The 16005-nt window shown below is 43.7% G+C and overlaps 1 protein-coding gene across 2 annotated transcripts in view; it reads left to right on the top strand.

The window, feature by feature from the left end:
- Positions 1 to 16005, top strand: part of GABRB3 (gamma-aminobutyric acid type A receptor subunit beta3) — a 282816-nt gene that overhangs the window by 185237 nt on the left and 81574 nt on the right. For both annotated transcript variants that reach the window (XM_059879080.1, NM_001099380.2), the window contains exon 4: positions 9273 to 9493. In XM_059879080.1, coding sequence (XP_059735063.1) covers positions 9273 to 9493 — 221 coding nt within the window. The remainder of the gene's footprint in view (positions 1 to 9272; positions 9494 to 16005) is intronic.

Raw genomic sequence — 16005 nt, 5'->3', positions numbered from 1 at the left:
CTTACTGTACTCCTGAAAAATAGCTATGGTAACTTTTCATACATGAAAAGCAATTTTCAAAATAATTTATATCCTTTGCCAGTTTTTCATGAGGCTATAGAGGACTGGGGAACTTGTTAACTATTTTCAGCAGCCCATCCAGATTTCATCCAGAGGTGACTGGTTCATCTTCTAAATATACTTGGCATTTAAGTGGATGAGTAAAAATTATAGACTATGAGCCTTTTGGTGGATGCAGTAGCTATATAAAGACCAGAAAATCTCAGCGCCCTTCCTCTGCATTCACACACCAGTTTCCTCCCAACTCCAGACTTAGTAGATATTCCTTAAATATATACTTCTTTTGCATTATTGTACACATCTTGGCTCCTTGCGTGTGCCCTCTGTGATGCTAATCACTTCAGAGTGTGTGTCAGGCTGACTTTCCAGATGGTTAAGTGTGCTTAAGACAGTGAAAAGGCAGACTTGAAACTTGGGCATGTTTGAGTTTAAAGTGCCTTCTCTTAGTCACTTTCATTATAGTCGATTTGATTTTATGAATATCCCACCAGAATGTGAGCTACTGTAAGGTACAAATGATGCCCTCCTCATCTCTGGGTCCACAGTACCTAGCAGAGTTCTCGGCCTGAGGCAGATACTGAGTGCCTGAGGCAGATACTGAGGGAGGAGGAAAGGGGATCAGAAGGAGGTGTCCTGCTTTATTTTCACAGATCACCGTGTTACCAAACTCGGGTTCAGATGCTCGCTGCTCAAAAGCCAATAATTGAAAGGCAAGTGTTGGTATAAAGGAAAGTTGCTTTCATCAGAGGAGCCACTAATCTGGGGAGAAAGTGGACTCGTGTTCTGAGACCAAGTCCAAAGATTCCACTCAGCCATGACAATTTTTAAAGAGAAAGAAGGGAATCAATCTCAGTTACTCTTCATGGTAGGAGGTCAGGTTCTTCATCATTTTTCTGTTGTGTGCAGACCTGCTGACTTCTCCTGATCTTCCTTCGGAAGCTTGTCTTGCCCACATGGTCTGCCTACAGATTTGCTGAGAGGGAAGCTGGGAATAGACAGTCCATCATTCTTTAACGACATAGTTCTTCATTCTTACTCTTTTTAATTGAGGAAAGTAATCAACAGGTTAGGCAAGGCATTTTATACATTCAGTAGTTAGATTAAATGTCACCAAGTGATCTCATGTTTCTAATTAAGGCCCGAGGAAATCAGAAATGGGCAAACAGGAAAGGGGCAAAAGAGCTGCTTAGACTTGTCAGACATTATTCCATTTCTCTGGGGTTAGGGGCAAAGGTCTGTCTTCTGTAACTTTTTCGTGCTGACATAGGGTGGTGTATTCTGAGTGGAAGATACTGAGAAATGTGTCTGTAGCATCTCTTTGCTGACAGTTTTAGTTGCCTGCTTATATGTATGGGCTACAATTATTTTTGATGCCCACAAAGGTATAGAGAGATGCTTCTCTTGTAGCTCAGTCAGTAAAGAATCTGCCTGCCATGCAGGAGACCTGGGTTCAATTCCTGGATCGGGAAGATGCCCTGGAGAAGGAAATAGCAACCCATTCCAGTATTCTTGCCTGGAAAATCCCATGGACAGAGGAGGCTGATGGGCCACAGTCCATAGGGTCACAAGATTCGGACATGACTTAGCAACTAAACCACCACCAAGATATAGATTATTATGAGTGCTAACGTTAATACCATTCTTTGACTTAGTATTGCTCAAGATGTAGCAGCTTATATCATGGCTACAGTCTAGTCATCATGCAGTTAGCTTTTTCCCTCTGGTGGCAATTATAGTATCTGTACAGTGAGCCAGGAATGTGCATCAGACACTGAAAGATCCTGTGGCTCTATTGTCCTGATCATGAACAGGTTGAGCCTGCTCTTCTGTTACTCAGGGAGGCCTGGGAGATATCAGTTTTTCCACAAGCCAAAGGCAAGGGGCATGGGGGGGGCCTTTGTATTATGTTGATGGGGATGAGGGTGAATGGGGTGGGCTGCAGGGTTTTGCTGGATTGTAACCACATGGATTCAACAAATGGAAACCTAGGTACCAGCAAAATCTGTTGTGGGAGGGGAGATGGATGCAGCATTGGATACTCATTTTTTGACCATTGAAAGGAATGGATTAAGATTTTCTAAATAAATTTTGTTTTAAAAAGTGCCAAGATTTCCCCAGCCTAATTTCAGTTGCAGAAATGCCTGCAAAGGAAGCCTCCACCACTGAGGGCTTATGTAAGCTTCTTGAAACAATTTCCTGTCTTTCCTGACCTAAGAACAACTTACCTGTGAGGTTTTGGTCTCATAAACTTGCTGAACCAGATGCAAATGCAGGTGTCCTGTGGCTTTCACAGCTGCAGTTAAATATTTAAATTTGGCTTCGAGATTGCCTTTCTTTCTCAGGGTTAGTAAATTTTTTCATTTCCTGTGCTCAGGAAATCTAGTCAGTTACCTAATTGCAGAATAATGAGCAGTATTTCCACTTTCAAATATGTATTCTTTTCATCTTAATGTGATAAATACCAAGAAATTTCCACAAGCAGGAAGAAATGTTTTTGTTTATCTCTTATTACAATTTATTTGAGCTGCTTGAGTTATACACTCAAGGGTTTTATTTTCTTGTTATTTGTTGTTCCTGCTGCTGTTTGTATATTCTCAGGGGATTTTAGAAGGACAGTCCCCTATGCACAGATTCTTGGTCCTTGAATGCCTCATATTTAAGAATGCTTGTTCCCAGCCTCCTCAGACTGTATGCCTGCCCCTTTGCCCCTCCCAGCTCCATCCTCTGCTGCCTCAGCACACTGACTCCCAACCATGGGATCATGGGCTGGGCTCATGTCTTACTCAGAAATTGTGGCTTCTGACTTTTGTATGAAATGGAATTTTGTAATATGGGGTAAAACCTACCAACTCTCGTGTCATGTTTTTTCAATGAGAAAATATGACACAAATTCTAAACAAATGACTTACTCGTTTATGGAGCCCTACCTAGTAGTATTTTGCTGTAAAGAATCCACCTGCAAGGCAGGAGACCCCGATTCGATTCTTGGGTTGGGAGGAGCCGCTGGAGAAGGGATAGGCTACCCACTCCAGTATTCTTGAGCTTCCGTTGTGGCTCAGTTGGTAAAGAATCCTCCTGCAATGCAGGAGACCTGGGTTCAATCCCTGGGTTGGGAAGATCCCCTGGATTAGAGAACGGCTACCTACTCCAATGTTCTGGCCTGGAGAATTCCATGGACTGTATAGGCCATCGGCTCACAAAGAGTCGAACATGACTGAGCGGCTTTCACTTTCACTTTGTGAAGGCAGTATAAAGCCTGCAGGGATAGGCCTAGCCTTGGACTTCAGTGTTTCTTGCTGTTTGATTTAATACACATATGTAAAAAAAGGAGAGAAAGGAGAGGGCCCTGACTTCTTTAAGTTATCAAAGGACTTTATGATCCCTAAGAGAAGCCCTGAAGCATGAATTGCCCTTTAATTGAATGCTTTTGTTAGTAAGATTCTTTGTAAGAAGGAGTCTTTGTTTTGAATATAATTCCTCAATATTTTTTCATGCTTATTCCAAGTTCATCATGAGCTTTTTATAACAAAGGGAGAGAAGGGCAGAGGGTGGAGGGAGAGAGAGATTCTAGACATTTTATCTTACCTAATGATTTAAAAAAATTTTTTTATTTGGAAAATTGCTTTACAATTTTGTTTTGGTTTCTGCCACACAACAATATGAATCAGTCATGTATATAAATCCCTTCCCTTCTGAACCTCCCTCTCCTCCCACCATCCCACCCCTCTAGGTCACCACAGAGCACAAGACTGGGCTACATGTGTTTTAGCAACTTCCCACTAACTGTCTATTTTATACATGTCTACTATACTGTATATGTCAATACATATTTATACTATATATGTCAATGCTACTTTCTCAAATCATCCCACCCTCACCTTCCCCCGCTGTATTCACAAGTCTGTCCTCTACTAGATTCATCAGTACCATTTTTTTAGATTCTATATATATGTGTTAATATGTGATGCTTGTGTTTCTCTTTCTGATTTACTTCATTCTGTATAAGAGGCTCTAGGTTCATCTACTTCCCTACAACTGACTCAAATTTGTTCCTTTTTATGGCTAAGTAATATTTTATTCTAAAAATGTACCAGAACTTCCTTATCCATTCATATGTTGATGGACATCTAGGTTGCTTTCATGTCCTGGGTAATGTAAATAATGCTGCAGTGAATATTGGGGTACATGTATCTTTTTCAGTTATCATTTCCTCAGGGTATATGCTCAGTAGTGGGATTGCTGGGTTGTATCTTAGATTTATTCCTAGTTTTTAAAGGAATCTCTATACTGTTTTCTGTATGGCTGTATCAGTATACATTCCCACCAACAGTGCAGAAGGCTTCCCCATTCTCCACACCCTCTCTAGCACTTACGGTTTGTAGAATTTTGGTGAAGGCCATTCTGATTGGTATGAAGAGATATCTTATTACAGTTTCGCATTTGCATTTCTCTAATGACAAGTGATGTTGAGCATCTTTTCATGTTTATTGGCTATCTTTATGTCTCCTTTGGAGAAATGTTTGTTTAGGTCTTCTGCACATTTTTTTATTGGGTTGTTTGTTTTTCTGATACTGAGCTGTATGAGTTGCTTATATATTTTGAAGATTAACCCTTTTTCAGTTGCACGATTTTCTCCCATTCTGAGGGTTTTCTCTTCATCTTGTTTATTGTTTCCTTTCCTGTGCAGAAGCTTTTACGTTTTATTAGGTCCTAGTTGTTTATTTTTGTTTTTATATCCATTACCGTAGGAGGTAGTTCAGGGAGCATCTCACTGCTATTTATTCACCCAGTGATTTTAATGAGCTGTTGTGTTTGTATGCTCAGTCACTTGGTTGTGTCCAGCTCTTTGTGGCCCCATGGACTGTAGCCTGTCAGGATCGTCTGTCCTGGGAATTCTCCAGGAAGAATACTGGAGTGAGTTGCCATTCCCTATGCTAGGGTATCTTCCCGACCCAGGGATTGAACCTGAGTCTCTTGTGTCTCCTGCAGTGGCAAGCGGATTCTTTACCACTAGTGCCAGCTGGGAAATCCGGATAAGCTATCATAGTTTGAACCAACTCAAACTGAAAAACTCACGTTCATGCATCATACCCTAGAGAGCCCCAGTTCTCAGTGGCCTGGAGAAATCTGGATGAAGATACACTTGCATTTTCCCTGTCCCCTGTCACTGCCTGTCCTTCCTCCACTAAATCCTGTCTCCTAGGAAACCGATGCTTTTAATCAGGGCCTCCCAAGTTCCCAGTGCCAGCCTCATTCAGTGGTTGGACTTGGACCTAAACAGAAAGCTGAGTGCTCTCGGGGTGGACTGTACCTGAGTCCTCCTCCAGTGCTGAGGTCAAAGACCAAAAGCTTACTTCCCTACCTCTACCTTATGTTCCCTGAGGAGTCCATGATTCCTGCTTTTCCCCTCTAGCCCATTGCCATCTAGATCTCTGTGGATTCCTGGAGCTTTTACAGTCTCAAGCTCTCTTCTTTTTCTGAGAACAGACTCAAATCCAATGCTGGCAGACTTGCCAGTCCACATAGATTGCATCTCCTCATGGCTATGTTCTTTGATCTAGGACAGATCACTCCAAACCCGGAAACCAGCAATTTGCCTGGGACCCCTTGGAGGAAACAGAGCTTCACAAGGCGTCTGTCTACAGAGAGCTGTGCTAAGTGTCTGCAGGATGAGGGGCTTTAGTGGTACCATAGTTCTTATTCTTCCCCTTTAAAAAAAAATTCCTGGAGAAGGAAATGGCTTCCCACTCCAGTGTTCTGGCCTGCAGAATTCCACAGACTGTAAAGTCCATGGGGTCACAAAGATTCTGACATGACTGAGCGACTTTCACTCACCTGAAGAAAGCTACTGTACATGGCTGCACCCTCCCTTCTTGGGGACGTCTGTGCAGACCTCACCCACTGGGCTGGTTTGTCTGTGTTGCGTGGAACCCCACCAGAGCTGAGAGGCTGAGCGCCATCCTAGCGGGAGACAGCCTCAACTTCAAATCCAAGTTCCCCCAGTTGCTTGTGTAAGTGGGGGTGGGGAAGCAAAGTATATGAACTCTCCAAATGTTTCCTTCTTCCTAAGGTAATGAGAACAACAGCAATCCCTGCCTTGTATTTAAATAAGATGATCTCGCACAAGGCCTGGCCCTTGTTGTCATCAAAACATGTTAGCTGCTGCTGGCAGTGTGAACGGTGTTCCCTAACACCCCTCCCAGGAGTCAGCGCCGTGGCCCCACAACCGCCCAAGAGAGCAGAGGGGGCTTGTGCCCGTGCAATCACCTCTCCTTTATCCGCCTTTATTCCCTCATCTGCCTCTTCTTTCTCTGCAGGATAATGAGGTGAGATGCTGAGTAGTGTCCCACTGAAGTCCCAGCGCCCTTGTTTTCCAAGGCACAGCCCATGCAGCAGATTTGCATTTAAGTGCTGCTACTTTTTATCCCTGTGTTTCCTAAGCTCTCCTGTACCTCAGTCCCGTCAAGTCACTCAGCAAACACCCAAGACCAGAACTGAGCGGTGCTGCTAACGCTGTGGAGAGCAGCAGAACTCAAAATTAGACCCTGCTCTGAGCTTGCAGGCTGAGTGACAGCTGGGCTCCCAGGGCCAGCTGACACATGGCTGCGCCTCCACCCGCATGGCAGCCCACGTGAGCACCAGCTGGAAGGGAGATGGCAGAGCGGTGCTAGACTTCACGACTCGGGCGTGGGATGAGGGCTTAGAAACCAGGGGAGAAACAGATGAACCTCTTCTATTTCAAAAGAAGGCAATTCAGAGACTTATATTTAAATTGAAAATCCTTTAGCTGCTCCTGCTAATTTACCTCAATCTTGTTATGCCACCAAAACTTTGCATGCTTCACTTAAAATGCATCACCTACATTTACTGATGTTATGGTAGTGCTGGGACATGATTGTGAACTTCACAGGCCCGTCCACATCCTGAGGGTCTGCATCAAACCTACTACTTGTGGCTTGCTAACCAAGATCCCTTTTCTCTGTCCGCCCTCATCATCCCCCAACAGGATCTCCCACTCACTGAGGGCTTTGCTCATCATCCCTGTTACCCACTGAACTCACCATTGCAAAGCTGATCTTCCTCACCCACACCTTGAATTTAAAACATAGGTTTTATTATTATTCAGGTATGGCAAGGCCAACAGATAAGGAGACAGCTCTCATTGAAAAGAGAGTTTGTCACCAGCAGACACCAAGAGGAGGGTGCATGTTAAAGCATGAGAAATCAAAAAATAAAAGACGTGGTTGATACACGTGGTTATGTCACTTGCTGCTTAGAAACCATCAGTGTTCATTGGCTTTGGAGCCAGTGTGCGAGTTTCCCACTTTCTGGTCACGGCTGCAGTCCAGCCTTGCCCAGCACTCTGTACTTTCCCCCTCTTGCACCCAATGTTCCAGCACAACTGCACTCCTTGGGGTTTCTCATCAGTTCAGTAAAAGCAACAGTGCTTGTGTGACTTTTCATTCCCCTGCCTTGTGTCTAGCTGACCAAGGCTTCAGTACCACCTGCTTTCTGAGGATGTTTAATTGGTGGTGGGACTTTGTGTGTGTGTGTGTATGGGGGCTTCACACAGTTAATCCCAGGCACAGACCTTTGCCATGGAAGTGAGCAGGAAAAAAATGCCTGTTTCTTCGCATCCACTCAAATGCTAACTTTCTTTCTAGTTGCAATAAAGCTTCAATAAAGGGCTTCCCTGGTGGCTCAGACAGTAAAGACTCTGCCTTCAATGCAGGAGACCTGGGTTCGCTCCCTGGGTTGGGAACATCCCCTGGAGAAAGAAATGGCAACCAACTCCAATATTCTTGCCTAGAGAAGTCCACGGACAGAGGAGTCTGGTGGGGTACAGTCCGTGGGGCCGCAAAGAGTCGGTCATGACTGAGCGAGTATGAATAGAATAAAAAAATATAACAAAAAGGGCTCCTCAGGCCTTTTGCAATTTTTGCTTCCCCCTCTCTGATTTTTTATGGGCCCACTGGCTTAAACTTTCTTTTGTTTGTAGTTGTGAAGTATGTATTAGTTCTGTCTGTGACGGCACCTGGAGAGGAGTGCGGGTGTGCTTTGTCATTCTGGAGGCTCATCTGCTCCAGCACGCTTGTGGCCAGCAACAGTCAGTGACACGGGCAGCTCTGAGAACTGCCCTGTGAGGTGGCGAGAAGAACTGGATGGGATGTCAGGAGACCCATGTATGGGAAAGATCCTTCAACTGGCTTGCCGTCTGCCCCTCACTGCCTGCACAGCGGATGTGCTCTGCCGGTGTGGAGCCCACGTGCTCCTGCCTGTAACAACAGTAATTTCTTCCTCCCTGGCTGGAGAGTTTACTGACTCCTTTGGATTTTCAGATTGGATCCTTCCACAATGCAGTTCAGGATGTCCCATGACCATGAGTGGGTTTTTAGACTTGATCACTCTGAACTTGAATAGTGATTGCCGAAAAGAATAGAAATTTAAAAATAGAATTTCCATGCTCAGCCTCTGATTTGTCTCCCCCACCCCACTTTCTTATTTCACTAACTACTTTGCAAAACAAAAACATGGGGTCACCTGCCTATTTTGCTGCTTATTTTGTGGGGGTTGCACCTAGTCTAGTGCCTCCTCCCACATCCGGCTTTAGTCCTATTTTCTCTAAGTATCTTCCTCTAGAGGTGATGACAGGGCCTGATTAGCATGTAGTAATGGCCTTGGCAATCTAGAAGGAAAGGGAAATATGACACGTGACGCAGAGAGACCTCCTGCAGGTCATCCTGTCCCCAGCTGGTGATTTTTTCTAGAGGATTCCATCTACAGCCGTGCAGAGGGTGGAAGGAAGGAGAGGAAGAGTCTAAACTGCTGAGAGTTTGTAGCCAGGACTGGCGTATTGTTGGCTGCTCAGGCATAGGTATGCCTGGTGGGAGGAGGAGGACCTATGCTAATGCCTGGTTCCCTGCCAGCACTCTAATTTTATGATGACTTTTTTTTTGGCTTTTATTTAGGGTGTCTCTTAAATGCCAATTTGTCTAGTCTGCTTCTTACCTAAATAAAACAGACTGCTTATAGACATGATGTACACCTGTTAAAACCAGTGTTTGCATTTACAAGAAAGCAACCACTGCTTCCTAACCCTGTCCGAAAATAACCCATTTCTCATGGATTCCAACCTGAATTGGGCCAGTTGTGGAGGAAACTTGCCTGTGGTTGAACACAAACTCCATTTTTCTTTTCTTTTTTCCCCCCAGGATTACACCTTGACCATGTATTTTCAACAATACTGGAGAGATAAAAGGCTCGCCTATTCTGGGATCCCTCTCAACCTCACGCTGGACAATCGAGTGGCTGACCAGCTCTGGGTGCCTGACACATATTTCTTAAATGACAAAAAGTCATTTGTGCACGGAGTGACGGTGAAGAACCGCATGATCCGCCTCCACCCTGACGGGACGGTGCTGTACGGGCTCAGGTCTGTCTGCCCTGTGGGCTGGGTTCATGGTTGCATGGCACGTTGGCCTTGAGTTTTACTGGAGTTGATTATATTAAGTGAGGCCATGTCCTCCGATTAATTAAGAGACATCCATGAAACATTCTGAACTCTGAAGAAGAAGAATCTTATAAATCTAAGATTCGGAGCATTACTGTTACTATAAAGCAAGGCTGTTTTTCAAGCAAGTGAAATTGAGATTGATTGAGAGTTGGATTGAGTTGATGTAATTGGGCTATAAGAACAGATTCCCTCAGGATGGATTTCCCATATCATAACCACAAAGGCCTATAATTAATATCACCTTCCTACTTTAGAGGCTTTCAGTAAAGTTTCCTAAAGCCATTTGCAGAGTTGAAAAAAGGTCTACGTGTGCTGACATACGGAATGGTCTCCACAGAGCTTTATGAGGTGGCGCCACCAATGTTTATGGGGATGAGTAAATATGAGGCTTCCTGGTGAGAATAACCTCTCGCCAGGTCTCATAATGAAGTCTCGTGAATTCGGAAACCAGACCGCTTGCTGCCTGGAGCCTTGAGGATCCCTGGGCTTCCCGGGTTATCCTGGAAGCCACCAAGCCTTCCCGTGATGTTCCACCACTGCTGGTTCTTAGTGGTTTTGACTTCCACGGCATGGTGACCTTAGCAGTCTGTGTCTCGTGTTGACTTAGCACTGGTTTTTGTTTTGTTTTAGAGTGAGTGTGTCTGCCTCACAGTCAGGAATGGGGCACAGGTGGTTATCTTGGAGCAAAGGTTTATCTCCAAATGTTGTGACTCTTTTAGCATTTAATTTACTTACGGCTGTGTAGGTCTGTGTTGTGGCACACAAACTTAGTAATTGCAGCTTGTGGGCTCTAGAGCATGAGCTCCGTAGTTGTGGGGCATGGGCCTAGTTGCTCAGCAGCAAGTGGGAGCTTAGTTCCCAGGCCAGGGGTCGAACCTGGGCCCCCTGCATTGGCAGGCAGATTCTTACCCCCTGGACCACCAGGGAAGTCCCTGTTGTGAATCTTTGACTAAGACTCCAACAGGGCTAAAGAGTAATCATAATAATGTGTATTTAAATCCATACCACTGTGAACTTCAGTGCTTCGGGAAGAGTAAAGGGAATTATTTAACACTGCCTTAATTGGAAAACGTTAAGTAACTTCCTCAAAACACCAGTATATAGAATGAGATTTGGAATTTTAGCAAATATCAGACTTAACTGTAAGAGAAAAAAGTGGCACAGGTCAACTAAGCCATGGTGTTACTCTAAAAAGAATCTAGATAATGTTTCCTTGGGATATTTTCAGCATTTTGTGTTTTTGCCTAAAAGTGAGAGATGTGGTTGAAAAGTTTTGAAATTCTGACAAGTAAAAAAATTGGTTGTTCAAAAGATTATCCAGAGGCCATGTAAGCATAAAATAGGGAGTCATGTCCTTCATTTACCTGCCCTCCCTCCCCAAAAATGTAGGTAGAAATGGATGTGTGTGTGAATGTGTGTGTGTGTGTGAGAGAGAGAGAGTGTGTGTGTGTGTACATGTGTGTAGTGGGGGCAAAGCATAGGAAGCAGATATCAGTGAAAATTGGCTCGGCCTTCTTGGCTTCTTGCTGCTTGGGTTCTCTCCATTTTTATTTTTATGTTGTTTATTTTCTCACCAGGGTTAGAGTACATTTAGTGTATCTAAGAAGAAAGGTTTCACTCTGTTAGGACAGTATCTGAGTCCACTCAGATCGCTTTAACAAACGCCCACAGCAGACACTTATTTCTCACTCTCTGGAGGCTGGGAGTTCAAGATCAAGGTGCCAGCAGCTAGTGTCCAGGGAAGGCCTGCATCTTCATTCATGCCAGGAGTCTTCTCACTGTATCTCCACCTGATGGAAGCCCTGTGGGGTCTCCTTTATTAGAGCACCAATCCCATTCATGGGGCTCCACCCTCATGAGCTAAGCCTTCATGTCCTGATACCACTTTGGGGTTCAAGTATGAATTTGAAGGAACATAAACATTTGGACCATAGCAGACAAGATGATACAATATGAATGAAAGAACTGTAATTAATTTCCAAACTCCATTTGAAAGTGTTGGAATTCAACCATAAAACAGGCAAGAATAAGAAAAACCAAGAGATTAAAATTATGTAACAGCTAATAATGACTGTAAATTATAATATAGAATTTAAATAATAATAATAAGCTATGGGATCCTTTTAATAGTAAACTTTTTACAATTATCTAGAAAAACTCTCTGGTGAAATTTACTCCAGCTGAGCTATTTAAAATCCTAAAAGATGATGCTGTTAAAGTGCTGCACTCAATATGTCAGCACATTTGGAAAACAGCAGTGGCCACAGAACTGAAAAAGGCCAGTTTTTATTCCAATCCCAAAGAAGAGCAGTGCTAAAGAATGTTCAAACTACCGAACAATTGTTCTCATTTCACATGCTAGTCAGGTTATGCTCAATATCCTTCAAGCTAGGCTTCAGCGGTACATGAAACAAGAACTTCCAGATATACAAGCTGGGTTTAGAAAAGGCAGAGGAACCAGAGGTCAAACTGCCAACATTTGTTGGATCATAGAGAAAGCAAGGGAACTCCAGAGAAGCATCTGTTTCACTGACCACATGAAAGCCTTTGACAGTATGGATCACAACAAACTGTGGAAAACTCTTAAAGAGATGGGAATACCAGACTACCTTACCTGACCTCGGAAAAACCTGCATATGTGTCAGGAATCAACAGTTAGAACCTTACATGGAGCAACTAACTGACTGGTTCAAAATTGGGAAAGGTGTAAGACAAAGCTGTACATTGTCACCCTTTTTGTTTAATTTATATGTAGAGGCTTCCCAGGTGGCACAGGAGATGTAAGAGACGTGGGTTTGATCCCTGGGTCAGGAAGATCACCTGAGTAGGAAATGGCAACCCACTCCAGTTTTATTGCCTGGGGAATCCCATGGACAGAGAAGCCTGGCAGGCTATAGTCCATGGGGTCACAAAGAGCTGGACACGACTGAAGCAACTCAGCATGCATGCATGCAGAGTACATCATGTGAAATGCCAGGCTGGATGAAGCCAAGCTGGAATCAAGATTTCCAGGAGAAATACCAACAACCTCAGATTTGCAGATGACACCACCCTTATGGCAGAAAGTGAAGAGGAACTAAAGAGGCTCTTAACGAGAATGAAAAAGCTGGCTTGAAACTCAACATTCAGAAAACTAAGATCGTGGCACCTGGTCCCATCACTTCATGGCAAATAGATGGGCAGAAAGTAGAAACTGTGACAGATTTTATTTTCTTGGGCTCCAAAATCACTGCAGATGGTGACTGCGGCCATGAAATTAAAAGACGCTTGCTCCTTGGAAGAAAAGCTATGACCAACCTAGACAGCATATTGAAAAGCAGAGACATCACTTTACCGACAAAGGTCTGTCTAGTCAAAGCTAAGGTTTTTCCAGTAGTCATGTATGGATGGATGTGAGAGTTGGCCATAAAGAGTGCATTCTTGGCTGAGTGCCAAAGAATTGATGCTTTCGAACTGTGGTGCTGGAGAATACTCTTGAGAGTCCCTTGGACTGCAAGAGCAAACCAGTCAATCCCAATTGATATCAATCCTGAATATTCATTGGAATGACTTATGCTGAAGTTGAAGTTCCAATATTTTGGCAGCCTGATGTGAAGTGCTAGCTCATTGGGAAAGACTCTGATGCTGGGAAAGATTGAAAGCAAAAGGAGAAGACGGTGGCAGAGAATGAGATTGTTAGATAGCATCCATCTAACTGACTGACTGACTCAAATGGACAGGAATTTGAGCAAACTCTGGGAGATAGTGAAGGATAGGGAAGCCTGGAGTGCTGCAGAATTTGGGGTAGCAAAGAGTTGGACAGGACTTAAGGACTGAACAATAACAACCAAAGTGAAATTTACATTCATTACACATCTCAAATAGCCTCTTAAATCAGTAAATGGATTTCCAAATCATACTGTTTTTATTCAAATGGGCTTTACAGGGGGCTCAGTGTTCAAGAATCTGCCTGCCAAGCAGGAGATATGGGTTGAATTCCTGAATCTTCCTGAGTCAGGAAGATCCCCTGGAGAAGAACACAGCAACCCACTCCAGTATTCTTGTCAGGGAAATCCCATGGACAGAGGAACCTCGTAGGCTACAGTCCACGGAATTGCAGAGTTGGACACGACTTAGCAACTGAAGAACGACAGTAGATCTCAGTATGGACTACCCTGGTGGCACAGTGGAATGAATCCGCCTGCAATGCAAGAGATGTGGGTCCTCTTCTTGGGTTGGAAACATCCCCTGGAGAAGGAAATGGCAACCCCCTTCAATATTCTTGCCTGGGAAAACCCATGGACAGAAGAGCCTAGTGGTCTTCAGTCCATGGGGTCACAAAAGAGTCAGAGATGACTTCGTGGCTCAGTAACAACAAATGTCAATACAGCCCCTAGATATTTATTTAGAGCCTCATATTTTTTAAACAATTCTTACATGTGGAGCTATACAGGCTGTCAGAAAGGAAATTAAATAACAGACCATTTTCCACATGTGTTTATCAGCTATAATGTGCCATCTAAATTCCTTTGAAACTGGCTAATCTAGAAATTTCTGCCTTCAGTTTAAAAAAGCTCACATAGCTATAGAAATTAATTTGAATTTGAAATAATTTGAATTTTTGGACAGAAGGCACATTAGTGCTTGAACATACTGATAATTTAATTAAATTCATCTAACTACATATTCAGTGTTATCCTGTGTGAAATGAAGTACCATTTATATATTCCACAAGATATTCTCAGGCACACTATATGTATTGTGTATTTCGATAACATAGTATGAATGTCACCCTGCATCCACTCCTTGGTAGGGTTTCTTAACTTCCCTCTCTTCTCTTTTTACTGTTGTACTTTCTGGATCACGCTGGTGACATGGCGAGAAAAAGATGGCCAGTGTTTGTATCCTTTTAGCAAATAGGTCTACCAGTGCCTGGTCCTGGAGGGGGTCTGGTGCAGCTGAAAACTTGAGTGGATTAAACCCACAAGGAGGTTCGTGGAGCACTGGGCTTGTCAGTCTTCTGCTTGTAAAACACTGCTCATGAAGGCTCAGTCCAACAGAGATTACTTTCCTACTGGCTGTGTCCTAATTGACCTAGTTGACCTGTGTCCCTGGAACCTTAAGGTTGAGTTCTTCTTTCCTTTGGAGACTGGGATTGGCCTTCACCTCGAGTATCCTGCAGTTGCTCAAGCTGGTAGGTTAGTCACCATTTAGCTCCTCTGGGCTCCTTTTCCCAGATGTGTCTAGCCATCACAGCAGAAATCATCAAGGGCTTTTGCTTTATCAAGAGCAGAAGAGGATCTCTGGCTGGGGATGAGCTCTCCACGATGTGGGTTTGTACATCATCTCAGACTTATTCTGGGAAGTCGTTAATCCATTCCTCTGATGACTCTGCAGAAGTAGTCAGTCACAAAGATGCTGGCGAGGGACCATGTTCATGTAGTGATAAAAGGTTGTTTTAAATCATGAACTCCTTTTCAATGACTCTTACAACCCCTATGTTGGCCTGATACTACCTTGAGATTACCTGCTTGGCTCAGCTGAATGAGACAGTGAATCAAACCTCTGGTACTCATCACATCACCAGATGGGGTAACGGAATGCTCTGAATAGGGCATACATGCCATCTTAAAATAAGACTTGGGCTGTTGGAAAATTTCCTTTGAGGAGCCAAACCTTTTTAGGAACTAGGAGGATCTTGGCTGCCAAGAGGCTCACAAGGCTTGATCCTGTTCCTAAGACAATCTTTCTGTTTCCTTTGGTGCCAGGCTGAAGTTCTCTTGCTGTCTGTCCCTCTCCCATCTTCCCATCTTCTTTTTCAAGTCAACCAATCACCTTATGACATTGAATATCTTACCTGCCCCACTGAGAGTACTTTGTAATGTGATCTTTTCTTCAAGCCATGAATTTTGTGTCTTTGGACCTTTTATCCTGATGCTAGGAGTTGGTAATGATTTCATAAAATTGTACTTGACTTTCTCTGAAAAGATCCTGGGAGTCTGAGGTTGAGTCATCTTCATCAAAACAATGTAGCCATGTTGTGCCTGAGAAGCTTACTGCAAAATTTATTGGAAAATATCTTGTGAAATTCCTACTTGCTGTTGAATATGACTTGAAATTGTTAAAGTTGACATTCCTGTACTTAGAAAGTTCATGCAATGTTAAAATGAACCTAGAACTTATTTCAGGAGATTCAAATTAAGTCATCTCACTGGTTTGACTGCTATCTTTTTCCAAAACAGTATTTTATAGGGTGTTTCTGGCCAAACACCTTTTTCTCCCAGGAAAGCTGTAAGCCCACACAATTAGTAACTTCCCTGGTGGCTCATATGGTAATAAGTCTGCCTACAGTGCAGGAGACCCAGGTTCAATCCCTGGGTCGGGAAGATCGCTTGGAGAAGGGAATGGCAGCCCACTCCAATCGTCTTGGCCTGGAGAATCACATGGACAGA

Source organism: Bos taurus, chromosome 21 (assembly GCF_002263795.3).
Source record: "Bos taurus isolate L1 Dominette 01449 registration number 42190680 breed Hereford chromosome 21, ARS-UCD2.0, whole genome shotgun sequence".
Taxonomy (NCBI): Eukaryota; Metazoa; Chordata; class Mammalia; order Artiodactyla; family Bovidae; genus Bos; species Bos taurus.
The sequence above is the reverse complement of the archived record's forward strand: the minus strand, read 5'-3'. Positions and strand labels throughout refer to the sequence as shown.